The 27,185-nt window shown below is 38.3% G+C and overlaps 2 protein-coding genes and 1 long non-coding RNA gene across 10 annotated transcripts; 2 read left to right on the plus strand and 1 right to left on the minus strand.

Moving 5' to 3' along the window:
• Positions 1-471: 471 nt before the first annotated feature.
• On the minus strand, positions 472-11,322 carry rbm17 (RNA binding motif protein 17). Of its 3 annotated transcripts, none has more exons than XM_016681528.1 (13): positions 11,257-11,322; positions 9,783-9,931; positions 8,659-8,775; positions 8,407-8,573; positions 8,211-8,323; positions 7,418-7,468; positions 6,405-6,543; positions 6,173-6,324; positions 5,823-5,873; positions 3,658-3,734; positions 3,452-3,550; positions 3,290-3,362; positions 472-741 (listed from the first exon to the last, which is right to left on the minus strand). In XM_016681528.1, the coding sequence occupies exons 2-13, from the start codon at positions 9,903-9,905 to the stop codon at positions 638-640; spliced, it is 1,266 nt and encodes a 421-aa protein (XP_016537014.1). In that variant the 5' UTR covers positions 9,906-9,931; positions 11,257-11,322; the 3' UTR covers positions 472-637. The 3 variants fall into 3 exon arrangements, with proteins under 3 accessions (XP_016537014.1, XP_007571702.1, XP_016537015.1); XM_007571640.2 differs by lacking the exon at positions 11,257-11,322 and adding an exon at positions 10,292-10,373; XM_016681529.1 differs by lacking the exons at positions 5,823-5,873; positions 11,257-11,322 and adding an exon at positions 10,292-10,373.
• Positions 3,741-5,691, plus strand: LOC107838599 (uncharacterized). Its single transcript, XR_001664686.1, has 2 exons — positions 3,741-4,548; positions 4,802-5,691. It is a non-coding gene; the product is annotated as an uncharacterized LOC107838599 (long non-coding RNA).
• On the plus strand, positions 11,285-26,198 carry il15ra (interleukin 15 receptor subunit alpha). Of its 6 annotated transcripts, none has more exons than XM_007571643.2 (8): positions 11,285-11,387; positions 13,946-14,140; positions 16,591-16,632; positions 17,884-17,922; positions 20,047-20,124; positions 21,524-21,640; positions 23,671-23,758; positions 23,832-26,198. In XM_007571643.2, the coding sequence occupies exons 1-8, from the start codon at positions 11,309-11,311 to the stop codon at positions 23,899-23,901; spliced, it is 708 nt and encodes a 235-aa protein (XP_007571705.1). In that variant the 5' UTR covers positions 11,285-11,308; the 3' UTR covers positions 23,902-26,198. The 6 variants fall into 6 exon arrangements, with proteins under 6 accessions (XP_007571705.1, XP_007571706.1, XP_007571709.1 ...); XM_007571644.2 differs by having other exon boundaries at positions 23,674-23,758; XM_007571647.2 differs by lacking the exon at positions 21,524-21,640 and having other exon boundaries at positions 23,674-23,758.
• The last annotated feature ends 987 nt before the right edge of the window (positions 26,199-27,185 follow it).

The following is a 27,185-nucleotide window of genomic DNA, read 5'->3' on the forward strand; positions in this document are numbered from 1 at the left end:
AAGATTAGGGGGGGTTGCTTTCACCCAAGGATGATTTAAACAGCCCCCACACCAATTTAAAAAACACCATCACAAACAGTTGTGACACAGCAAAAATTGAAGAAATCAGAAAGGGCACTGTACCTTTTGTGTTAATATGCAATCATTTCCTTATTACCCATATTTCCTTGACCTTTGAACCATGCCATATAAACGAAAAGATGAAATCCTTTAAATGGGTCCTCCTTCACATTTCTGTTTCATCATCCAACCTCTGGGACGTCTTCTCTGGCTCACTTACATAATCTCTGAATGAGGCTGAGGCTGCGTTCACTGTCCCAGTCCCCTTCCTATAATCTAGCGAGGCTAAGTTCGGACTCCTGGACCCCAGAGGGACGCTAAAAACTCAGGAAAGGAGTATTATGTCAGAAACTAGGCCTCCGTGGCGCTTACAGGATGAAAACACTGAGAAAGGAATCCTCACCCAAAAGATTGGTTTACACCTTTTATTTTGTATTGGCATAAAGGTATTTAATAATCACAAGAAAACACTAGATGACAGAATCATTATTACTACATATACATTGCTGTTTATAAAAGAAAAACATATGTACAGGTGGGGAGGTTGCTGTCGCCTCACGGGGTCAGCTGGCAGACATCACACCTGCTCCCCGAGATCCAAAACACGAAACTTGTCTAGATTGTAGAAGCAGGCCTTGACAACTCGACCCCCGAAATAACGTCCATTTAGATCCACAACGGCTGCAGAGGAAGAGGAGGTCAAAGGTCAAACGGGGTCATCAATATTTTTTAGAATCATCACGCCTTTAAACTTCTGCCCTGGTTTAACGTTACGTCACTACAGGGCCTTGGATTATTCCCCTGTCATGACCACAAACCTCAGCGTATTCTATTACGATTTGATGAAATGCTGCAGTACAATGTAGTACATAAGTGTACGGAAAATTAAGTCTTTAAAATAGCAATATGAAAAAGATCGGCCGATTACCAATCACACAAAATTAACAAATTTTTGACATGTTTATCAGAGCGCCCCCACTTTTAAAGGTTCCTACCAGCTGTGCACATCAACAGCTCAGATTGAGTTCAGTTTTCAAGTCCTGCCACATATTCTCAGCTAGATTTAGTTTCAGACTTTGACTAGGCCATTCTAACACATTATAACAACTTAATTTTATCCAAATAATTCCATTGGAGCGCTGGCTTTATGCTTAGGGATGATGTCCTAATGGAAGCAGAATATCCTGTCTCAGGTGGTTTGTAGTTTTTCTCCAGATCTCTTGTCTATGCTAAAGAAAAATGTCCCCAAAACATGATACAAATGGAAACACCACACTTTTTAGATTTTAATTTCTCAAAAAATATTGAAAAGCACGTGTTGTTTTCCTGCCACTTCCAATTCTGCACTAGTTTTGTGTGGGCTTACATAAAATCCCACGAAAATACCAGGAAGTTTCTGTGGCTGTGGATTCACACAAGGTTTAAACGCAGAACTATTTAAAACCATTTGTCACACTTTAACCCGTTCGAAGAATCTGGTAAAAACGGAACCGCTTTGTTTCTTCCCAGAATAAAGATTTTATTTTTTAGCAACACACACACGTTGTCTAGGATGTGACGGCGTGTGTCATGCAAGAAGGAGTGACAGGGTGGCACTCCCTCAACAAGTTGAAAGTTCACACACAGAAACGGGTCCCGTCCATTTACTTGGACAGACATTCAGCAGAACCACCTGGTACAGAATCATCACTGCACAGCAACAGCAGCGTGAAGACAACCGGACGCACACTAAGACTTCCTGTGAGACAGCAGGCCGAGTTTAACGCTAAATGTTATCACATCCTGACTTGTTTAGAAGCATAAAAGCAGAACACAGTGAAGCAGAAATGTACTTAAAGCAGACTAAAACTAATTTTAACAAAGCTGAAAAAAAATTTACTTTAAAAAATGGCTCCATAAATTTCATAAATCAGCTAAACATAGCAGCACAAATTTACTTAAAAATTTGCATAAAGTTGCATAAATTTACCTTAAAAAAGTAGAATAAGTTAACTTTAAGACAAAAGCTGAATAAATTTACTAAAAAAGCAAAAGGGGCTGAAGTCATTAAAGAATTTGATAGATTTGCAATTGTTTACCCAGAGCACAGAAATATGAGGATTCTCTAAAATGAACAAAGCAAGAAGCTTGTTAGATTTTCTTGTTTCATTCACTTCTAATCTATTCAAGAAGAGAGAAGAATAAAACACTGCAGACAGGTTCATACTTCTGATTTCCAGCAGTTCCTGGAGTCTAATGAAACTTATTTCCAGCAAGAAATTAGTCAATAGTTTCCTATTTACAGATTTTTTTTCATATTTGATTTTGAATTTCGAGAGCTGGTGTCAGTTTTTGAGACTAGTGAACTCTGGTGTGGTTCCAATGTGAACGCCAATCAGACAGGAGACCGCTACAAAAGCAGGAAGTGGACTTCAGCGCAAGGTATTCTGGGTAAATGCTCGAGATTAGCGCTAATGAGAGAAATGTCTTGTGGTTTTTTACCAGAAACAGAAGAGGAATCCTACAACCCCTAAAATCTGACGCCACTCTATTTTTGTTTAGATTTCCTGAAGAAGGAAGTTGCGCTCAGTGTTTTCTTCAGAGGTTTTTCTGTTGTTTCCTTCAGTGGTTCTTGTTGCTGCGCCACCACAGGCGAGGAGGGGAACAGGTTTTTTTTTTTGAAGGGTTTGATTTATTTGACACAGTGAGGTGTGAAAGGAACCACAGCAGCTGAAAATGGAACAAACGTCACAGTTTTGGTCCCAAATCTAGCCGAGTCCACCGGACCACCATGTCTGAAAACTTTAGTCTCTCTGGACTGGAATACTATTAATTGCTTGTCTTGTAAAATGAAAGTTGTTAGAAATTGATGCTACATAAAAAACACAAACTGAACTCAAACTGAACCTAGATAATGAGAAGATTTTTTTTTCTCTGCCCATCTCAACCCATCTTCTCGGTGTAACCCGTTCTTTGAGAGCGCGTCCCGCTTTCTCGGAGCTGTGATGTAAGCGCGGTTCTGCCGGTGCCGTAGGGAGTCATGACATAACACCGCAGGGAGTCGAGTCTCACCTTGATTCCGATCTGGGACGACCCAATTAAGAGTGGGACACACTTTCGGCCCACGTTATCGGAGCGGTTACACAACGGTGAAAAGAAAGCGAGGCCATTACGTAAAAAAAATAAAATAAAATAAAAAAGTTTGCCTTGGGTTAAACAAACGAGGAGAAAACGGCGGGTAAACCCTGACCTTTGATGGCCGACTCCACCCGCTCAAATTCTAGGAATATCCTGACGGCTTCATCATCGGGAACGTCGGCGATCTGTGAAGGAGAGCAACCTTGTTTATTGTCTTTTATTTATTTATTTTTAATCACTTTGGATGAACTCTGTTGAGATTTATTCTCCACACCTCAAAAATGACACATTTCACCACTTTGCCGTATTTCTCGCACTCTTCTTTCGTCTCCCCCTCCAAGTCTTCGTCCACTTCTCCTCGACCCACCATGTTCTGTGAAATCGCAACACATTTTAGGTTTCTGCTTTTTTCTTTTGTTTGTTTTTTATAAAGTACATCTTCTGGGAAACAAAAAAAAACTAGGAAAAACACAAACGTACCCTGAGCAGAACCACTTTGGTCGGGTTTTTCAGAATCTCCGTCAAGGGATTGGCCTCCGACTTCTTGGAGGGGTCCGCTGATTGGCCAGAAACGCATAACAAGACAACATTTACAGACGTGATAAAGATGTTTACTCAAGTCGTGAAACTATTCGAGCTGACGTTGGGTGTACTATTCTGATACGCCAGTTGGAACAACGAGAGGTTTTATTGTCTCACAGCACGGCTGAGGAACGACTGGCTGGGTCACTCAGCCGTGCTGCAGTTGATGTTCCAGGAAAAGTGTCAACGAAACGCAGGAAAGAGATAAAAGTCTGATTAAAACATTAAACAGAGCTGAACATTTGATCTGTCAGGAGACGCCAAAAGTTCACTTGGTTTCATAACATTTGTCCAGTTTCAGGTTTATACGTCTTTTAAGAGTTTGCCTTTTTTTTTATTGCTTTACATTAACAGATACCAACTACAGGAGAAAATGAATAGAAATGGGAAATGGAAGCTGATATCAAACTGAAAAATCTGATATTTTTTCCTCATCAATGAACGAATCATACTGACCGGCTGACCACAACGCTCCTTACTGTTGCGGCTAATGGTTTTATGGCTAAATAAACTCTGTTGTGGAACACCTAGAAATAAAGGAATAACCACATGTGACGTCTGCTGTCCAATCAGCTCACAGAGCTGCTTTTAGACGTATGGAAGATGAAGGAATGAGGCTTTTGTTCTAAGTATTGCTTCTTTTCATCAGTAGATACAGGTTAGCCACATTTAAAGTAGGTAAAATATTATTTACACTGTTTCTAAAATAAAGCAGGTTTTTTTTTTTACAATTGAAATATGTCTATTATTAATATTCTGATTCATGACTATGAACAATAAAATAGACAAGTTAAATTTAATAGTAGTTTTGCTTAAAATGCTTATTTAGCAGAATATTATTCTTTTTTTTACCATTCTGTTCTGAGATGTTAGAGGGTTAACTAGTCAAGCTATTTGTCTGACTAGTCTGATTCAGGTAAAAAAAAACAAAAAAAAACAAACATTTAAATTTTTTTATTTTGGCAACTGCAAATATTTCCTAAGGTGTACATTTGACATAATTATTATTATTATTGTTATTATTATTATTATCCATGAACAGAACAGAGTAGCCGTTTTCTTTCACCCAGCTGTATAAGCTGTACACCACCATGGGGAACTCCAGGATTTTTACCCTGGCATCTGATGAAGGGATTTTAAATGGTAGGAACGGTATGTGCTGGAAGGCCTCACAGCTTCATCTTCACCTATGGCTATTTCTGACTTAGCTTTATAAATCCTGTTTGAAACTGTGAGAAGCTCCTGTTTCTTAACCCTGACGCCAGATGAGAAAAGCCGGTCAGAATGATCAGCAGGAGGATGTATACATTAGACTGGTGATAAACCTGTAAGAAGGCATAGCAGTGTTTCTGATTGATCCTCCTGACCTCCTAGCAACAAAATCGCTAAGACGGCAACAGGAGTTACTGATAGCCACCCGGTGGGCAGGTCTTGTCATGGTAAAGCAGAAGGGGACATGAGCTGCGTTCTCAAAACAACATCATCATTTATCGCAGAGACAATTTATCTTCTAGCAAAGTTTGTTGTCATGACAGGCCTCCTACTTGTGATTAACATATTTCAGGCACACTCACTTAAAAAAAAAGAATTTACGACATTTAAGACTATAATTTTAGATACATAAATTTTAGGTCTTTTTAAGGATGTTGTCGGCCTGCCAGTTAATCAGTACACACCCACCATGAGACATGACAATCTGGCACGAAACTATTTGAAAAAGACAAAAGACACTCTGAGTGGAATGGCAAAACATAACATGCTATACAGGTGAGAGGTGTAAATATGTGGTTAGCAAACTAAAATACATGAAAAATAAAGGGCAAAATAAGAATAAGAATGAGGTTTAGATGGAGGTTTTTAGGAAACATGCAGCACTAAAACAAATCTTGTTCTGCATTTAACTTCAAAATTTAGCAAAACAACATTCTAAAACCAAAAAATCAGTTCATGACAGTGGAACTGGAAGCACTAACACACATGCAGACGCACTTTTAAAAAAGCTAGACATAAAACCAGACAGAGCGTTCCACACACAAGAGTAGGACAATAGGATGGAGGCCAACCTGCAGAGCCTCCGATGGAAGGATCAGCAGCCCCTGACTGGCTCGACCCTGCTGCTCAGTCGCACCAGCACACACACACACACACACACACACACACACACACACACACACACACACACAAAATAAAACACATGCACACAGAGTCACTGTAAAAAATCCACCTGCTGCAGAATGACACCGTCTTACTCGCTGTGGCAGCTAAAACGTGAAAGAGCATCAATGATGAAGACTTTAACATCAAGAAGCAGATGGAGACAGAGAAGCAGAATTAGCCGTTCATGCTGCCGACGGATAAAAACGACACCGAGCTAACAGTGGAAACATTTTAACGGTGAGAATTGGAGACGAACGTTTTTCTGCGGCGTCCCCGATGATGATCTTCCCCCCCCTCTTGCTGGTCTTCTCCACAGACAGCGCCGTGCTCAGGCCCTGCTCATGCTTGCCGAGGCCCTGGCCCTCTTTGAAGCCGTACTTCTGCATGATCTTATGGGCCACCGTACCGCTGTGGGGGAGAACACTCGTCAAACGGGGTCTTCTTGTTCTGAAGCTACCGAACTGAGAGAAAGAGGCTGGAGGACTGACCCCATGTTGGCCAGGAAGGAGCTGGTGGGGCCGGGCGGCGAGCGCGGCCGCTCTGAGTCCTCGTACATGGGAGGAGGGATGGCGGCCTTGGCACCTCTGCCAGGACGACCTTCGTCTTCGTAGGCGTACGGAGCCGGGCCTGCAGGACAGAACAGAACCACTGCTGCTGGAAACCAGGACTGGACAATACTGCCCTCTGCTGGATTCTAACTGGTTTAAAGTCTCCTTTTTCACATTTTAAAGAATTTACCATTTAAATTCTAATGCATTGATTTGATAGATTAAACTGTCTGTGTTACATTAGGGAAATGTTCAAACTCTGAAAAATGATGCCTCTACAGGGTTCCTGACATTTTTCTAATAGAAGGTCTTCCAGAATCAGCCAAGAGCAAAAGAAAAAGAAGTAAAGAAGTAAATAAATAAAGGGTGAAAGAAAGAAAAATAAAAAGAGCCAAAGAAAAAAATACACATGTTCTTGTGTCCAAGAAAGGACACAAGTAAGTAAGGAAGAGAATGAAGGATACAAGGAAAAAAGTGAGACGACAAGAAAAGTAGGAAGGTTTAGAGAAAAGGGGAAGAAGAAGAAGAAGACGACCATGAAAGTGAAAGTACAGAGTTTTTCATAGTCTTACATTCTGATTCCATACTAATCCAGACCTGGAAGGAGGATGGAAGCTTTTCCAGACAGCACAGGAACTCTGAACCTCACAATAACAAACTGGTTGTTGGGATGTTACAGAAAGTCACAGACCAACACCAGGCCGTCCATCACTTATGAAGCACATTTGGAAAATGTTACAGTTTCCAAACACTTTGAAAACAAATTCCTAAAAATCGGCAACTTGCAGAACCAATTTCTCATAACAATAATTCATCTATAAACGGCCATAATTAATCATTGTTTTGTTTTTTAAACCCTGCATGGTTCTCCATCTCCTTCCCCTCTGTTCTCCACAGCTCAGTGAGGGGTGTGAATAGTTCAGCCAGGCGCTGCCATGAGTCGCCACATTTACCTTCTCTGTCCACCAGCGACGAAGGAGGGGCAATGGCTGCTCCGCCCATACCTGGAAACCATGGAAACAACCTGTCACTTCCTGTTCCCACATCAAACACATTCAGGATGACTTCACTAATCATCGTCTAGGCTGCAGTGACACTTAGTGGCTCAATGTGAAAATCAGGCAGAAAACACTTCATAGGTGGGAAATTGAATATCATCAAGAAATGTATTTAATAGGAAAAATTTAATTTAAATTTAAACCAATTAGATAAATCCATACACAACATAATGTAGTTCAAGTGTTTATCTTGGTCATTTTTCTGATGCAGTAAACACATTAATCTGCCCTAAACTCTGAAATTAACTTTGCTTCACAATTGTCTCAAGAATGCAGTTCTCCATGCTGCCATTTTATTCTCTACCGAATGTTTCCACTCAACTTTTCATAAAAAAAAAAAAAAAAAACTATGACAATAAGCAAAAATAAATGCTTGAAACATAAAACTCTGTTTATATGTAGCTGGTATTATGAGCTCAGTCTGAAGGATCTGAGACGCAGAATCAAGGGGAAGGGCTACTCTCTAACACTGACGTCCAGAAAATGCAACTCTGAGGAGGGGCTGCGGAGCACAGCTGGTTGCCATGGAGATGAACTAATTTCTCTAACATGCATGATGAGGGAATAACATTATAACATAATTTAAAGCTCAAAAAGGTTAATTTTACATAATACTGCCCCTTTAAGGGGAGCTTCTTGCTCCTTATTGGTCGATAAACTACATATCCCCGTGGCAACAAGTACTCACTTCGTTTCCTCCACTCTTTCTCGTACTCTTCCTCCTCATCCGAGTCTTCTTCTGTTGCCGGGAAACGAGAGAAGCCGCTGGGAGCGCCGCCTTCGTGTCTCTCTTTCCTCCTCCTGAAACACACCAAGTTTCAGGATTTGGATTGCAGACGTTCAGATTACATTTTAAAGTTTTAAAAAGTAAAAACGTTATTCACTTTTCCCTCTCTTCGATCTCCTTCTGTCGCTCCTGCTCCCTCTTGCGCTGCATCTCTTCCCGGTGGCGTTTCATCACCTTCTCGTAGTCGTTGGGGAACATGGGGTCGTACTCGTCGGCCAGCGGGATCAGAACGTCCCCGGAGGAGAATCCGCTGGGAACCGCATCCTGAAGGAACCACATCCAGTTTAAAAAAACAAAACAAACAAACAAAAAAAACATTCTAGGGAATCTGCTGGAGCGCGAGGCGGACCTTGAGTCCAACGGCGGCGTGTGGAGGAGTGTCTGTGCTGAGCCGGTCGTCACTGGAACCTCCTCTCTTCAGATCGATAACAGGAGCCAGAACGGTGGTCTGCTTCATCCGCTGAGTCTGGAACACAAACATAACATTTGTCAAACATCTAATTCTTTTAGTGTTTTTGGCACTATTCAGACTTATGTGATTCTTCGACACATTTAACTGAAACCGAGCAGGACAGATTTTCACTCTGTCCTGCCCTCCACACTCCAGAGTTCCAGTTGTTAAATCCCTGAGGGAAGTTAAATACTGCTGATGGCTGTGGGCAGGAATGATCTCCTGCAGCAGTCTGTATTACAGCGGTTCTGTGTAGGCCTCTGACTGAAGACGCCTTGTTGATGTGTAGCAGTCTCATGATGAAGGTTCTCAGAGTTGCCGTTTATTATTAGAGCAGCAGCTAACGATTACTTCAGTAATCGATTATTCTGACAATTAGTCCAACAAAAAATTTGAGACATTCTGCTGAATTTTTTTCTTAACCATTTAAGCCTTTTTACACAATATTAGAGACAAATTAAAAAATGCAAATGAGCAAATAATTTAATTACTTTTTAAAAAAGAAAATAAAAATTAGCTGACAAGTGTTTCTGTAATCCATAAATCGCAATTAATCCAATTAATCGTTTCAGTTTTAGTTATTATTTTATTCAGTTTCTTTAGATGTAAACTTGTGAATTATGCTTCCAACTCAATCTCTGGTGGCATTCAGGGTATTTTATTTTTTTTGTGTGAAAGTCAGCGATTTCTTTTCAGAACCTTTTGGACAATTCATTCGACCACACTTTCAACATGGTTCAGGGTTCAGGCCACACCTGGTTTTCAAATATGTGCTTTCATAACGGATCCTAATAGGTTGAGACTTCAGCAGCTATTAAAGTAAAAATTTAGTCTCTAGTCTGTATAAAATCCCAGGTTTAGTTCTCTGATTAGACAGATCTTGTGTTTGCTTGAGCAGTTGGGTCCATGTTGTAAAACATGCATTCTGGGAAATATATGCCCCTGTGCTAGTTGTTAACAAAACACCGGAGCTGTTGCACTAGTCCCTGCTCTGCACCATTCCTGACAGCAAGGTGAGCTACCTTAGCCTGGGTCAGGGCCGCTTTCTTCACTTTCAGCTGAGACTGGAGCAGCTTGAAGTTCTTGGACCAGCCTTCGGTCTTGGTGTCGCTTGCACCGACACCGAGATCATCGTACAGCGACATGCTGCCCCGGTCAGTGCTGCCGCTTCCTGCAAACACACAATCACACACACACAGGATTGGGCTTTCATTCAGACTCAGAGGCTTCGGTTTTTGTTAGAAACACCGGTAACACCAACTAATGAACCAAGCTAGCACGCAGGTAGCATAGCTAGCTCACATCAAAATCAACAGCAGTTTAAATTGCCTGATATGTTAGCAAAGCTAACTGAATGATTGTTACAGTTTGCTAACATTTAGCTAAAGCTAATATCACTGCTGATCTATGTTCTCTTGGAGAAAATACGGGCAAAAATATATAATTATAAGAATTCGTTTTCAAAGTTCTTATAATACAACCATACGGATATCTAAATTAGACATAAAAGGCTTTAGCACATTTTCTTTACCTCCTCCCCTCGCTGTAGCTTGCGCGACGGAAGCAGCGGAAGAACAACAAGACAAAAAAGAAGTTACGTAACAATGTTTAGCGCCGCCTAGCTATGGGAGGATTTAGTAGATTTATGTTTATTTATTTATATATTTTTTTAACTTTATTTGTCGACGTAAGATTATTATTATTATTATTATTATTATTATTATTATTATTATTATCGCAAAATGTTTCTGTTTCTTTTTAATTCTGCAATAAAGGTGGCTGACTTGACTCGAGAACACCAGCAGGTGGCATAACCTACCAAAAAGATAATCGTTCTAACTCTGGAGACTTCTCATGGGATGAGAAATGTGGCCTCACTTCTTGGACTTTGACCGTCATCAGCTATATATACTTTCACCTGACTGTGAAAGAAAGACAGTACAGTCTTTCTTTTTTCTCAACACAAGAAATGCAATAGTTGTAGTGCATGTCCAGGAGACACCACAGTGGCTTTTACCTCACAGACTGTTGTCATCATGTCTTCTGCTTGTACATCTCTTTTAATTACACTTTTTCCGTCCACTCAACTTTCTTTTCTGTCAAAAGGAACTGTGACGTTCGTCCGTGTACACCAAAACATGACCATAAAAAAGAAAAAGGAAAGTAAAACTAACCGAAATAAAATGTCTGAAATGATCCTTACTGCATGTGCGTCTTGAATCTATGTTATACCCTAGTTTCAGTTTTGCAATTAAATCACTAAAATAAAATGAGTTTTTGATTATTCATTGAGTTACACCCTAAACTTGCACGTATCGTTTGCCGGCAACAACAAAAACTACAAATATGGCGTCGATCGAATCAAGCCAGAAGTGCGCCGCGACTTTATTGACAATGCGTAACTGAAAGTCGGTGAGTGTGAAAGTGAAAGCGTGAGCGTGACAGCAGCGAGCCCCGCGGTAGTGGCAGCAGATCACTCCCTGACGATGGTCTTACCGGCTGTGGGTTTCCACGGGGATCATGTTGTAGAACCGCACCGCGCTGGCAGATGGATCCAGACCGATTCTCCACTTCTGTCTGCGTCCTGATGGTGTGTCTTCTCGGAACGACGCGTCTCTCCAGCGTCGGTAGGGACACAACGATCCCGTCTATATTTACACTGTCCTCTATTGAAGTAGTATTGTCTGTTAAAGTCAACTCTCATGCCTAGAGTTAAATCCAGGCTATTTCGAAATACATTTGTTTTTTTGTTTTTTTTGTTTTGCGTGGTTAAATATTGTTTTGTTGTTTACTTTCTCTATACGTGGTGGAGCAATGGTTTCAAGCGTCAGTGTAAAATTACAAAACAAATAGCACAGCTCAAGTTCTTTACGTGTAACAGTTAGTGTTTTTGAAAAGAAAAAACAACTAAATTAAGCTAATAAGAAATGTATTTGTTTATTAAACAAATTTGAATGTGTAATTTGACTAATTTTAAGGTTTTGCAGCAAACAAAATATTCTGATATAAATAGAATTTGATCCAAAAAGTTATATGAAATTATACTTTATAAAAAAAGACAGCATTTTTAAGTGGTTTTTCAGAACATCTATGAATCACTAAATCTAGCAATGTATATTTATATTAAGAAAACATATTGCTCTATTAGTGTTCTGTTTATCTGTGGAATAAGCTACTTCCTCTTTGCAGTTTACTTGTGCTTAAGGCAATTTAACGTATGATCCAACCATTAAGGTTAATGGATGATAAATCTGCTTTAACATCGGTAATGACCGATATTAATAAACAACATTTGTTTCAGCCTTGAAACAAACACTATGTTTTATGCAACAGTGTCAAAAGAGTACAGGGAAACATATATAACATACATAATATCAGCTATAAAAGCAATATCAAAGTCAGATATTGATATCGGTGCAAACTGTCATATTGGTGCACCCTAGTTCAGATTGTCTTAGATATTAGAAGTATTATACAATAAATAAGTTAATGTAAATCAGTTTGCCAAGCTGTAATTTCTCCAAATGTCCCGGTTGCACCTTGCCTTAAGTGGCACCGAGGCAGACAGGACATGGAAGGTGACCTTATTTCCACCCCATCTGGGTTCAGATTGACTGACGGTGCCTAGCAACACGTCAAAACTCTGAAAAACCTCAACAGAACTGGAGACAATTCCTGACTGTACATGCAAAAAAATCCAACTGAGAGGGTAAAAAGTTTTGTTGTTTCAACTGGCGCTCATTGGCTCCCTAATGATGCCTTGGGCGTTTCCCAATGTAACCAATATCTAAAGCTGCCACTGATAACCTTACGGTCATGGTTGTAAAGTTCTTCAGTTTTATGTTTCAGGATGTAATGTTTATTTTTTTCTTCTTTCTGTTAAGCTCTAAAGTTATATAATGTAAGCTTGTTTACAAAACACAATCCACAGCATTGTCAGCTGTCTTTTCCTAACGAAGTCAGTTGTGTAAAACAGTGATTGTAGAAGCACATGCGGCAACAGTAACTTCAAAGTAACTGTTTTCTGTCGATAGTCATCAATCTCTATTGTTCCAGAATTTTGGTCAACCTTTAAGTATAAAGTTCATTTCAGATTTTCATTTCTGATGAATAGCCTAATTTGAGCTGTCAGGCAGATAAGATAGCATCACGGTAAAATCTAAAATATGCTGGTGGTTAACTCAATCACTTGCCCTTATAATTCCTGTGTTAGCTGCTTGGTTTTCACCAAACATGGCTTTGTGAAGACCAGGCTTTCTTAAAAACTAATTGTTCTACTGCGACTTCAACATGTGGCTTGCTAATGTGCTAAAGGTTCTGAGGATTTTTGTATTTGTTTTGTTTTTGTTTTTTTTATTTCTCTTAACATTGCTAAATCTGACAATAGGAAAAAAAATCTTAACTGTGTCTAATGTATTCCTTTAGCAAATAAGCTTAAATCCTCACCCATCCACACACCACACCTAGTAGTTGGTGTGAACATCTCAGCGTCTGGTCTCAGCTAGTTAAAGAAGTCATCATGTTTCATTCAGACACAGCTCTGTAAATCTAAATCATTTCTCCAAAAATGTGATACGTTTATCAACCGTCTGGTCACGGACTTTAGCATTCAGCATGCTAACTGTCACCTGTCCAGTTTGAGATGCAGTTTATTTTTTTGTTTTTTTATAGGATTTTTGTGTTCTGTGGTCTTCCATACTTGTTGATTAGTTTTTTCTAGCTGTGCTGTCTTGAACTCTAATTTTTAACAAACTAACTGAAGTTTCCCGGGTTTAAGGTGCAGCTCTTGTGTTATTTTGTCATTTCTTTCACTATTGGATGCCCACTCCTCACTCTTACAGCTCTTTCCAGATTGTTAAACTGCTACTACTGCTTCTCCAACATCATCGCTGATATCTTTTCTTCTTGATGTTCATGTAAGCTCCAGAGCCACAAACTATCAAAATGGCTCCCATAGAGGTATTCACACATCTTAATGATCTATGAATGAACAGCATTTAGGTAGATTTCAATAACTGTAGAACTGGCTTGAGACCTGAATGAATGACTTTTACATTCTGAGGTGCAAAACCGGAACTGAAAAGATCACCGAGTTTCATTTTACTAGAGAAAGAGGATGTGAAAATCAAGTCATGGCATGACATTAGTCTTGATGTTATTTTCCATGTCTGTATTTCTCTTCCAGGCCACTGCGCTTGTCCAGAAATTCCCAGAAGAAATTTTACTTTGCAACCAGAAGCAGGAAACTGCTTCAATGTTAGCTACAGATATCGCTACACGTGCATTCCTGGTTACGTGAGGAAGGCCGGAACGTCGAATCTCATCAGGTGCAGCAATCTTTTGCAGTGGACCACTACCAAATTTCCACTGGAGTGTATACGTAAGAGCTTTTTCCTTCTCTTCCAACGTTTAACAATGAAACTATATCAAGTTACCAACATGAGGCGTTGGGTTTTGGAGAGTTTCAGGAATAGAAACTCGACTAGGACATGTTTTATGGGTTGGTGCCCTTCTATCCAGGAATACTAAATCAGAGTATTGTTGTGAGATGGCACATATAACATGAGAAACCATTTTTGAAGGGTGAAACTGGAGAAACTAGTTTGAACCCCAGGGAACGCAGCACATGCATGTCTACACATGGAACTGATGTGAAGAGATTCTGGCCTGCAGCTTTTTGGGTTGTTACTCCTGCTGACACATAAGAACTGAAGACTATATGAAAACAATGTTTAACATCCCTCAAAATGAAGTGAAACTACAGTCTAAGACAAGGATTTATAGGAAGCCCAATGGAATGGGTAGTAATTGGATCTAAATCATCCTGTGTGGGAAGCACACAGGATGATTTAAGTGCCTTTGTAGATAGAAAAAAAAAAAAAACTTGGAAGTGTCTGAGTTTGAAAAGTCTAAAAAATGAGAGAGAAAACTGAAATTTTGAAATTAATCTCACAAATTTCATAGAAAAATTGTGAACGTTTATGAGTTTCGAAAGCTGAAAATTTTTGAGTTTTGAAACTCAAACATGTTCATGTTTTTCCAAGAAAATTTCTGACAATATCAGAAAAAAAGAACACCTACGTTTTTCTGCAATATTTCTGAGATAAGTCTCAAAATTTCAGAGGTTTCAGTGGAAACATGCTCCTTTTTGTTCCATCTGCAACGCCGTTGTAGAAACCAAACCGACTGAGAAAAGAAGCAACAAGAAATTAAATCCAAATGATGTTAAGCGAAGTTGTGTAAGGTAAGCAAAAGCCAATATGGAACCAATAAAAACTTTAAGAAGTGAAATGAAAGGAACACAAAACCCTCACTCAGCCTGTAAACCATGACGGGACCAGCTGCTAGTCTGAGCTAGAAATAAACACATATTTCAACAACCAAGTATGAGACATTACATTTTGTCAAATGCTATCATCAAAATCATCAAGCAAATATACATCAGATACATTGAGAAATGTTCCAGTTATCATGGTTCAAAGGCAGCTCTAAGCAGGCGGGTTTTCACCCTACATTTAAAGGAACTCAGCGTCTTGACACTTCGCAGTTTTCTGGATAACTGTTCCAGATTAGTGGAGCATAAAAACTGAATGCTACTCCTTATCAGGAGTATCTTATTCTTCCCATGCATAATTATGCATAGGTAACTGCTTATTCTAAGCAGCTACGTCTTACCTGCCAAACTCAGCTCCTTATTTACTATAAATACAAATGAGTCGCTCCCAAAAGATAACAGCTTGTCCAAGAAATGGGTCAAGAGCAGTGAAGTTCTATTATTTTTAAACAGTTGATGCATTTTCTAGTTCATCCAAATGCTACTTTATGAACCTTTAAAACGTCGTCACATTTGCCTTCGGCAGTTACTTACACAGAATTATACAGGAGTTACATAATCAGTGGCGATTGGAGGTGGTACGCCATAAATTATCGTCCTATGCAAAACATGCACCGAGTATGAAACGTAAAGAGTGACTGTAAAGAAACTTTACAGTCCAGTGTCAGGTCTAACAGCTATTCTCTGTAGGAACACTTGGCATGTCTCTTTTCTGTACGTTTCACACAGGAACATTATAGGGAGCGCGCCACTTTCTTTTTACCTACTTTTCCTGCTTAAGTAATAGCTGATTGCTTTGTGAATATGCAAACATGGTAATTCAGTTGAAATTATTTTTTATTTCTATAGCACCAATTCACAACAAATCTTAATGTTGTGAATTGACTTTTTACAAAAGAAGTCATTGCAATTAGTTACTGCTTTATTTCAAGCCACTTAAAAGAAAATAATGCATATTATAGAACATAGTAAGAAAAAAAGGAACAGTATATATATACATACCCACTTATTGTCTTGTTTTAAGGACAAGACATTTAATTCACGTTTTATGTAATAATACTATATTTAGACATAAACAAGAATGTATTTAGCTGAAAGACTTCAAGCATACATTCCAATTGATCTTTGTTAACAAACAGTGTATTAACTTTAGTTCATTATGCAAATTAGTTTAAAAAGTGTTCTATTTAAAGAAACAGAGCAGATGGCATCAAGTTGTTGATTTACTGTTTTAAAGATTCATTAAAAAACTGGGAGCATAAACCACTGTGACGTTTCTGGGATTGGACCCCGTTAGCCGGCCTTTGTCTAGGACCCTCTTAGACTAGCTGTTTGCTTCACATGATCGAAATTCATGCTGAATGAAAACGTTAAACGACTTATCGACTACAGGTAGGATGCTAACTGCTAATAAATGTTTAACTGAATTCCTCTTCAAACCTCCTGAACTCTTCCTTTTGACCTTGAAATCAATGAACTCGCTTTTCTTGTTCCAGCTCATCCAGACTCAACTCCTCCACTGCCACCACACATTCCAGGTATTAAACTTTTTTTTTCTGATATTAAACATCAGAAAAAAAATTGCAGCTTTATTTTATTTTAGTTAAAATTTAAAGACTTATTAAAATATATTTTAAATATAAGTGCATTGCAACAAGTGTTACGGATTCCCTTAAGCAGACTATTTCTGTTTGCTAAATCATTGTAAATGTAGATGCATTAAGCTACCAAGGCAGTTTAATATATTGATATTGATGTATTGCTCTTTCACACTTTTAGTCTGTCAAGTTATCTGTCATTGAAGAATGTTCATCATTCTTTTGCCTGCACCAGCTTGAATTACACAGTACGTTAATACCAAAGGGTAAAAGGTGTGTTGGAACAGGGTCAAAAAGATTGAAGAAGCTTAGCGTTGGTTTTCCAAGTTTGATATTATTAGAAAATAGAAAGTTTCTCGAAAGAGAACTGAATACACCCAGGAAAAGGTATTCTCAGAGTTATTTCAGAGCTGTTAAACCCTCTGTTCCTCTTATTGCAGTTTCTTAGGCTGGATCTGCGGTTCTTACACAAGACCTGGTTGAACAACAATTTGCTGAACTTCCTGTTTTTCTCAAAGTCTTTTAAAGAATCTGAATTGGAAAAGTGTGTTGTAGAATTTGAAAAAGATCTATGTTGAGATGACCAAAACATCAGTGGAAGAGTTCTTCAGCACACTGCTGAATCAGAAGCCAACTTGACCTTGTGTTGTTTCATGAGATGAGGAACATAGAAAAAGAAATTAAACGAAACAAGGTTTTGTGTTTTGTACTCAGATGTTCAGAATGCTGATGGAAAAATCTGGACATTTTAGTCTGGAAGTATGGAGCTTTGAATCGTTGATTCAGAAGACTTAAAGCATTTGAACCAAGCTAAAGAAGCTCTGAAGTTGGGAAGTTGCATTTAAACTTTTATCTAAAATATGAATGGGTTGTGTTTTTCATATTTTGTTTAGGTTTGCAAATTCATCTGTTAGATTCCTGTTAGATTAGTTTTAATAAAACATGACATTAGTCAACAGTTGATAAGTTACTCAAGTCAAAACACTGTACAATAATAATATGAAAACCGTGTTAAATTTGGACGTTTTGTAGGAATAGTTGCGTATCATCTGCATACAGTGAAACTTAGTGATTGGGTTTTATCTGGCTTTTTCTTCTCCTTGATTTTCTTTTTCATTATTTTTATGCCCTACTGTATTAACTGATAAGCTCTGCAGTTGATGGATGAACTATTAATTCATTCTGTTTCAGATGGTTCAAGTATCACAACTGCGCCACCAAACTGGCCAGGTAGGATCAATGTGTACATTTGAAAGAACATGAATATTATTTTTGGTTTTTGCTGCGAATCCAAGGAGGATTGCTTTACAAATACATTTTGTTTATATATCAACATCTAAACCTGTATCCCTGTAGTTTATACTTGATCAATTACTATTTCATAACTTTAAACATAAAGTAGATTTTTTAAGTAGTTATGTAAACCAATCTTTTTACAGACAGTGTAGGATTAAGATTAGTCAGGCTTTACTTCTCCAGTTCTCAAGTTTATATTTGCCTAAATTTCATGCTTGAAATTAACATATGAAAGAAGTTTTAGACTGTAACAGTATTTGTAGGTATGGCATTAGTTACAACAACATTTAATTTCCCTTTGGTAAAAAGTATTTTTGGATTGAATTTAATTGAATTAAGCCAAAAGTTTAATATTTTTTCAATTGTGGTGAGTGTTGTAACTTTTTGCTGCTGCTTGTTTTGATAAAGCAGCAGAAACAAGACACAGGCCTGCTAAAGAAAATGAAACATGTTAGGTTATGTTTTCGTACCAGCACGTGTTCTGCAGTGGTACTTTTATCTATATGTGGTTCGAGTTTGTCCATAAACACATATTTGTTATTTCACCCGAAGGGCAGTACTACATGTTTTTAGGTGACAGGCTGAAACATGTTAGGATGTGGGCTACAGTAAATAAAGTTTCTAAATGTTGTAATTTCAGCTTGAAACTCTAACCTTAAAAGTTTGTTTTCTTTCTCTGTACCTTTGATGTGCTTTCCTGAACTCCTCTTGATTAAATTGAAATGAAACAGATTTTTGACTGAATTGGGTTCAGTTAGTCTGATGAAACCTTTTTAATGTGGTGAAGTCTGGTTCCATTTGTGCTTATTAGCTTGAATTGCTGTGACTTTGATGTAGTTTAGCATCTTCTAAAACTGAGGAAGTGGAAAACATAACTATGAATTTCCATTAACTGTGTACAAACTTGCGCGTTCTTTAATTGGGTCAATTAAATCCACATTTACTCCAATAAATATAACCAGTGTTCAGTGCCAGCAAAAAAATATCCCTTTACAGATTTCTTTCTAGTTTTTTGTTTTTTCTGTTTGTTAGACTTAAATATAAGTCTAACAAATGTAAAATAAAGAAGAGATGAGTAAATGTGTAAATTCAAAATTCAATTTCAACTGACTTTTTCATTTGTTATGGGGAAGAAAAAGCTACCCCCACCAACCTGGCCCTATGTGGAAACATAACTACTCCCCTTGTCAAGTCATGACTTTAGGGTAAGAGAACCGATTTTTCGTGTTTTTGATTCATTTTCCTCCAGGCATCGATACTGACAAACCTGTAGCATCAAAAATATCACAGAACGAGAGCCAGTCTGATGAGACAGCCTTAAAATTGTCATAGTCGACTGGACTTTGTTTTCTCTGTTTTAAATTTTGCTTCCAACTCATATTTTATTTTACTCCTGTGTTTTGGGTTATTAGTGTTACTTTTACCCCAATTTTTTAGTCTTCAATAGCTGTTTTCTATTCGCTCATTCATTCACCCATGTCATCCTATAATCATCATCCCCAGTATAAATACACCTCAGTTCAGTTACTCCTCGTCAGATCCTCTGTTATCTTTCATTAGGGATTTCCTGATCCAGTCTGCTCATTTTACTGTGTTTTTCCACTTTGCTTCTCCCGTATCGTCTCTGAATCTGAGTCCCCAACCACAGGTCTTGACAGGGCTGCTGTCAAGACATGACAGCAGTCCTGATCTGAAAGTTCCAAAACATATGAGAAGCAAAGCCACCAACATCTATCAGTCTGGGAGCATTTGAAGAGAAAATCTGTGGTGTGATCTGAAGCATCCCGTTCATGCTAGAAACCCCCAAATGGGACTGAGAAGCCACACTGTGTCCGACTCATCAAATTCTTAGAAATTACACAACTGGTTGTAATAAGTTAATGAATGAGTAAAACCATCATCTGAACATGCTCCGGGTCTCATTGTGATTTGTTTTTGCAAAAAATGTTACTGTTGATGTTAAAAGAAGCAAACAGAAACACTTAAATGACAGCAGAAAGAGAGTTGGTATTGCTAAAAAAAATATAATAGATGGTTGCTTCTTTTTCTATTTTGCAGGAACTTCCACCAGCCATCCGACTGGAAGAACCACTACTGAAACTACAAGCTCAGCTAATATGGAGCAAAGTACATCAGGTAAGAAGCAGGGAATCCTATCATCGACAGCTGCTTTTGTCCAATCAATCAATCAATCAATCAATCAATCAATCAATCAATCAATCTTTGTGGAGCACCCAAAGTGACCAAAGAGCTGTACAGGTACATAAGCATCTTTAAGTGACCAAAAAAAGCGCTATAAAAATATTATGTATTATTTTTATTATTATAAATAAAAACATGAACTATAAGACACAAACACCTACTATAAAACAGTCAGCCAATTAGGGGGCACCGATTGCAGTTTGCTGGTCGATCCCCGATCTTTATAAAACCTGATCTGACGTTTCTTGACCAATACGGGCTGTAGCAGCTCCTCAGCACTTGGATTAATTTGCGCGGTCTCGACGGGTGATTTTCAAGGTTTGTTTATTTTTCTTTGATGTGGACCATCAGTCATCTCAATCATCTTGATTACCTCAGTCACCGTAATCACTGAGAAAACTAAACAGATATACAAATATTAGAATATAAACAGAAACTTACAACACAAACAACAAAATAAAACGTACCTCCCTGCTTTCACCGGGAACACTAAGTGTTGATAGTGCCAAGCACATCTTTGACAGTTTGTTGAAGTTATTCATTGGTACAATGATTTGCCAGCTTTTATAGGGCCTGCCCTCATTTAGCTACGGCAGCCCATGAGGTACATAACAAAAAAAAAAAGACTTTACAAAGTGCAAATACAATTAAACAAAACAAAATACAAACCACCAACAGTGCTAATCAAACAGACAAATATTAAACAATCTGGAACATCCTTAATTTAGAAAATTCACTTCAAATAATTTACAATAAATAGTCTACAAATTTGAATAATTTAGGCAACTTAATTTAAATGGTTCACTATCCATTACATGGGCCAACACCTGTATTGTGGCCCTAAAGCACTGTCGATGTTTCATTCCAAACTCTATTAGATAATGAGGCGTCTGACTGTTTAAATATAAAAAACTGACAAAATTAAAGTCTTGTCATCTCAGTATGAGTGTATTCTCAGTAGTTATCCTGTTTTGTACATTTAGGTAGGTATTAGTTCTTAACTTCTGGTTAGTTAGGTTGTCGTGCCACAATTGCATATCTACAGTAATTAAGATGTTTGGTTTCCATTTTTAGAGTAATTTTGGTAGACCTTCGCACCTGAGAAGGTCTGGATTACTAGAGTCCCAAACCCTAAGAAATGGCTTTACATGATCTCATACAACTTACATTTGAAGTTTATTAAAAATATGAATTCTGAGTCCTGACAAAGATGTGTAGGTTTAGAATACAACTTTGCATGAAAGAATATATTGGTTTCATTGAGGTTTCTTTTATTTTCAGATGCGACATTTTTTTTATAATTAATGTGGCAAAATAATCTTTTTGTGTGTAGGAACTGAAAATACAACCACAGTGGTTTCCTATGAAACTCAGAACTCCACATACTCACCAAGTAACCATAGCATCGAAAACAGCTCTATGAAAGACACCCACACAGAAACCTACACAGGTAATTCTATATCCTGACTTTCTGGAAAAATCTGGCTTGATGCTGGCTACAGTTATTGACTCCTTTGGTAAAGATGTGTAAACAGCCTTAAAATAAATGAATCTGGGTCATTTGTCCATATCGCCATCAAATGTGGAAAATACCCAGGAGAAGGTCTGTCGCCTACTGGTGTTGTACATAGGCCTGAACCCCCTCAGCTAAATAATCAGCAAGACTGGCTATGGATACTAACTCAGAAATAGGCCAACCTCCTCTACATGGATTGAGTTGAGCTGTATGCTAAGAGTGAGCGAGACATTGATTCACTGGTTCACACCACCAGTAGGAACATCAGAATACCATTTGGGCTGGAGAAATGTGGCCACATGGTGACTAAAAAGAGGGTCAGATAATCCACAGAGAGGGAATTGCACCCCCAGAAAGGAGAATAGTAAATGTTGAGGAAAATAAAGCCTTGGAATACCTGCAATGAGTAAGGTGAGTTCTGAGGACTCTGCTCAATGACAAGAAGGAGGTCTGTGAAGATGACACCTGTGTCTAATCAGATACCCTGCTAGGGTAATAAATTGATCAAGCACACAAGCTTCTTACCATTCATGGTGGATTCCACCCCAGATCCAGTATCCACAAGCTGTAAGCACACAGAAGGAGGCAGAGGTCTCACGAGCATCAGAGATTAAATATCCAAGCTCCCAGAGTACCATCAGGACGATGGCTCCAAAGGATGAAGCACTCGGACAATAGAAAATGGAAGAGAAAGAGGTGAAGGAACCATCATGGGAGGATAAACCCCTTCATGGAACGTACCTCCAACAGACAACTGAAGTGGCCAATATGACAAAATCCTACCAATGGCTGGAGAGGGTTGGACTGAAGACAAGGCATGGATTTAATCGGTTCAGGCCAGATTTGTTTCCATTTGCAGATCCTGTGTGGATCCTCCCTGTGTTTTGGAACCACCTCAGGCATGGTTACAAGCTGGTGATTTGATTGGCAGCAGACTGCATTTGTTGACTGGCTTGTAGCGTGACATCATTGGATGAATGAAAGTGGTACTTGCAAACCACCATTTTCTTTTTTAAAGGCTGCTCAAATTGAGAAAGACAATTTGTGCACACGTGTTCCTCAATTTGGCTAGAACCAAACCAGACATTAATCGGCTAGAGGGAGACTTAACAATGGAGAAGGAACTGAAGTAGCTGCTATACTGCACAGAAACATCTGTGCAAAGTACAAACTGGAGAAGCCTACATCAGTGTGGACTGACTGATCTAATAGGATTTCTACATTCTAATGAACCAAGTGGCAGGGCTTCATGTCTTTTGTGTGCAAGACTTTTTATACTTGTGCTTGCATTTTCAGTTTGAAAGCTGGACTTCATGTCTGTCTTCTCAAAACTTGTAATTACTGAACTCAAACCTTCTGCTCGCTCTCACTGTGCTTTCTCAAACCTTTCTCCTCACCCTCAAAACTTGTCTCTGCTCGCTTGGCTTGAGACGAAGAGCCACTCGCCCCGCCCGGGAAGTCGAGGGTGGGTGGCTGCATCTTGTCTGCCTAACAGCGAGTGGCAGAATATGTGGTGGCAGGATGAGCTTTAATCTAGCTGGGTGGCCTGTGTGTGAATTAACACTTAATATTAGGTCATTGTTGTTTATTATTGGAAACAAAAGGCTGGAGATTGCGCAACAGAAGTTCCCACAAACTTTGATCAACTCAAAAAAAGAAACTTTTCTTCACAGAAAATAAATGTACTCAAATGCATTTGCCGATTTCTGAAAAATTGAGCACAATTTTATGGTGCTGCAGTTTATTTTAAGGCTTGTTCCACATCTTCATCAGGGGACAGAACAACATTATGGTTTAAATAAATGTAATTTAATGTAAAAAAATAAATAAATCTATAATTCAGAATCCATTATATTGCAAAAATCAACATGATTATATTTCCACTATAACAATTTCTGACAGTAAAGATGATAGAACAAGTGTTTTAGCTGAGTATGTTTGTTTCTCTCTCTGTTTCCTGTTAGCAGCAGACGCTAAAACAATTGGCGTCACTTTATCTGTGGTGATCCTCTTGGTTTCCATGAGTGGCATCATCTTTGTACTATATCGAAGGTAAGCTGGAAAAAGACAGAGATCTCAAAGATTCGTGCTGACAAAAAAGTCCCTTTTTGTTTTTCTGCCTTAGGAGAAAAAGACAGATTCCCTGTCGGGAAACAGAGGAGATGCAGCCAATGAACAACCCCTCCGTGTTGTAAAATTTCTACAGAGTTTTTCCAGAGGAACTGCAAAAAAGAGGAAGGAAGAACGAGCAGCCTGTATTTAAAAATGAATGTAGCCACTGTGATATCACCCTGATGTTTGTGAAATGCTGTGTTGAAGCCTGGAGTCTGTCATCTTGTCTACTTTATTTAAACAAAGAGGGCAGATTATCTGTAAATACTTTATCTTCAGCTAAGATTTATTCAACATATTCTGCTGGATGTTAAATCTCCAAAATGAATGGAGGGGACGGGGGTAAATTGAGCCAAAGGGTAAGTTGAGTCATCAGTTGTTTCTAGGAAACTAAAAAAAAACCCCAAAAAAACCATTGATCATGTGACTAAATATGAGGAAGGCATTTTTTAATGAAGTTTATGACTGTAAGAACCTCATGAGGAAGTGACTACACCTTTATTTCTCTTTACCTACCGACGTTAAAATTACTCTAATCACTCCAGGGTGGAGCCGTAGCGTCGGCGCTAACACGGTAATAAGCGGGATAAAAACAGTTTTTCCCACATGAAAGTGAATTTAGTCTATCATGAGTTTCATAAAAATTGTGTTTAGACCAAAACAAATATTTTTACTTTTGATTTTTACATCAATCGAGCAACAATATGAAGTCATAAATCAAAGATAATTTCAGATCAAGTTCAAATGCTAACTTTGGGGTAGCATTTCAACTGCTGGCTGAGATGCTACCATCGAACCATGGATTTGAAACAAGAATCCAGTTCTAGTGCCTTTTTTTGCTCCAAATTTTAATGTTCACTTTCCAAGCATGCTTGAAAGCATTCTGTTTTCTTTTCTTTCTTTTTTTTTTTTTTTTTACTAAACAGCACGTTATCTGTTGTATCTGTTGAATTGTGTACAACTACAGCCAAACTTACCCTGCACCTATGCTTGTTTTACCTCACACACGGGGTAAGTTGAGCCATGAGAACTTTTAAAAAAATAAATTCTATAATATCTAAATATTTTACACTATTTCCAATTATTTGAAGGGATGCATAACATCCTTAAATATATGTAAATATATAGGTTAAAGCTAATATATCTGCGTTGATGTATTAGCTAAACATGAAAAATGTCTCCTTACCCCAGTCTCTCCAAAGTACACAAATCAAAACCATAACTACCCATTAGAACTCTATTATCTTCTTATAGGAAAAAATGTTAAGTTTGATTGTGTGTGTGACAAATAGTAGATGGTTTTATACAATGTTCAAACGTAGGATCTCAATCCGTGTGATTTTAGTGATATAAAAGAAACTTTGATGCTGCTAATCCATCGGGCCAGCCAGAGACAGCCCAAGATCGTATGGGGCCCGGATCAGAATTTGATTTGGACACCCTCTAATAAATAAATTTTATGGATTTTTTTGTTGTTGTTAGGTTTATTATGAAGGGAACAAAATAATTTTCTCAACTCTCATGTTATTCACATCATATTTATTCCATTGCACAAAAGGAAGTAAGCTGTTATCTCACTGACCTGCAGGTACAGTGTGCATGAAATGTAACTACTGTATAAAAACAGCAGTTGAGAGCTTCCCCACAGCATGACGCCTCCACTGTCTTGTTTCACCACAATTAAAAAAAAACAACTTCTATCTTGGTCTGGCTTTGTTATTAATGTGCGCTAAACACGTAAGTTCAAGTGTGTGTGGAGAAAGATGAAGGCAAACAACATTATTGAAATTTAAAACAAACAAAAAAAAATCACTGGCCCTTTAAATCGTCAGTGCCAAATTGAATTCCCAAAGTGAAATGAAATGTTGCCAAAACTCACATATCATCCAAGTATCTTCAAAGAGTCATGGTGGATGGTGATGCAGTGGGTAAGGAAGGGTCTCCAATAGCAGTCAGTACTGCAGTGACTCTCAACAGCTCTCTTCTGCCTTAGGCCTCCTCTATGGCCAGCACAGTGCTTAATCGATGTATATTTTATAATGTTTAAAGTCTTTTTTGATTTCAGTATTTTTATTCTTTTCAATCAAATCACTAATATCAATGGTGTGCTTTAGTAGGCATGCACGGTTTCACTCTTTAGCCTTAATCTATAGCCTTAATCTTACGTGATGCCTCATAACTACTTCGTTGTAATGTATCAGTGAGATGCACTCTTTAGAACACTTTCATTTGTTGTGACCCTGTACATATTCTTATCGATTGCTAGACCTAAACATTCATGAAATATCAGAAAGTTGGCAATCATTTTGATATTGTTTATACTTTCTAGACTGTCATGTATTTTGAAATTAACTGGATTTAATAAACAACAAAATATTTACATCTCATTATTATGGCATCCACCGCAGGGGTCCAACTCTGCGGTGGACCCCTGCAGAGTTAGGGTTGGTCTCTTACGATTTTTAGATCTGTCTATGCACAGACTTAAATAATTAGGTCATAAAAATTGTAAAACTTGCTTGCATTCTGATGAGGCAATCCAACTGTTAGTTGGATTGCCTCATCCAAACCAACTAATCAGCATTCCATTCAGTTGGAATGCTGAAGTCTGAGTGACTCTTAGCTTTAGATGGTTAGCGGCTAGCTAGTCAAAAGAACTAGATGCTAGCTGTTAGAGTTTTGAACTAGCCAAAACTGACAATGTTGTTTTACACTTAAGTCACAAACTAGTATTTTATTGGGATTGTATGTGCTGGACCAATATTAACTAGTTCCTATTTATGAAAGTGGAAGGAAATGATACGTGGCTGTAAAAGAAAATGATTTTGCAGCCTTTAGCAGGTTTTCTTGCAGGATTCCAGCTTTAGGTTGCATCCATCTTCCCAGTAGCTATGCCTCTGTCCCTGTTGAAGAAAAGCCACAGCCATGTTTCACCGTGGCAATGTTACGTTTAGGGTAATAAGTCTAGTTTTCTGCCACACTTAGGGTTAGGTTTGCACTCAGACCAAACTGTTTAATTTAGTTCTCTTGGGACCAGAGCATTTCCTTCTTCTGTTTGCTGAGTAAAATTTCATTTGATTTAGCTGCCATTGTTTTGTCAGACGATGAAGAATGACCTTCATCTGCCAACTTTATGAAAATCTCTAATTGATGGGTGCCTGCATGTTTACATGCAACTAATGAAGTTTACATCCTCCTGTCTTTGGAGGATGTAAACTTCCTCCCCAAACAGGATGAAAGTCTTATCTGAGCTCTGACACATTTGTGCAAGTTCCCAGCACTAATTTCAAAGATGAACTGCTTCGGATGATTATTTTGGAATTTTTGAGTATGTTACAGTGAGATTGTTTATTCCTATGTAAACTCT

This window comes from Poecilia formosa, unplaced genomic scaffold (assembly GCF_000485575.1).
Source record: "Poecilia formosa unplaced genomic scaffold, Poecilia_formosa-5.1.2 Scaffold284, whole genome shotgun sequence".
NCBI classification, from domain to species: domain Eukaryota; kingdom Metazoa; phylum Chordata; class Actinopteri; order Cyprinodontiformes; family Poeciliidae; genus Poecilia; species Poecilia formosa.

Bases quoted from the DNA above. Each gene is read 5' to 3' on its own strand.
- il15ra (XM_007571643.2), top strand. From the start codon at position 11,309: ATGGATCCAGACCGATTCTCCACTTCTGTCTGCGTCCTGATGGTGTGT. The intron at 11,388-13,945 runs GTAGGGACACAA...TTTCTCTTCCAG, and splicing joins GACGCGTCTCTCCAGCGTCG to GCCACTGCGCTTGTCCAGAA. The intron at 14,141-16,590 runs GTAAGAGCTTTT...TTCTTGTTCCAG, and splicing joins ATTTCCACTGGAGTGTATAC to CTCATCCAGACTCAACTCCT.
- rbm17 (XM_016681528.1), bottom strand. From the start codon at position 9,905: ATGTCGCTGTACGATGATCTCGGTGTCGGTGCAAGCGACACCAAGACC. The intron at 7,469-8,210 runs GTGAGTACTTGT...CATGGTTTCCAG, and splicing joins GAAAGAGTGGAGGAAACGAA to GTATGGGCGGAGCAGCCATT. The intron at 5,874-6,172 runs GTTCGTCTCCAA...GCGACTGAGCAG, and splicing joins CGGGGACGCCGCAGAAAAAC to CAGGGTCGAGCCAGTCAGGG.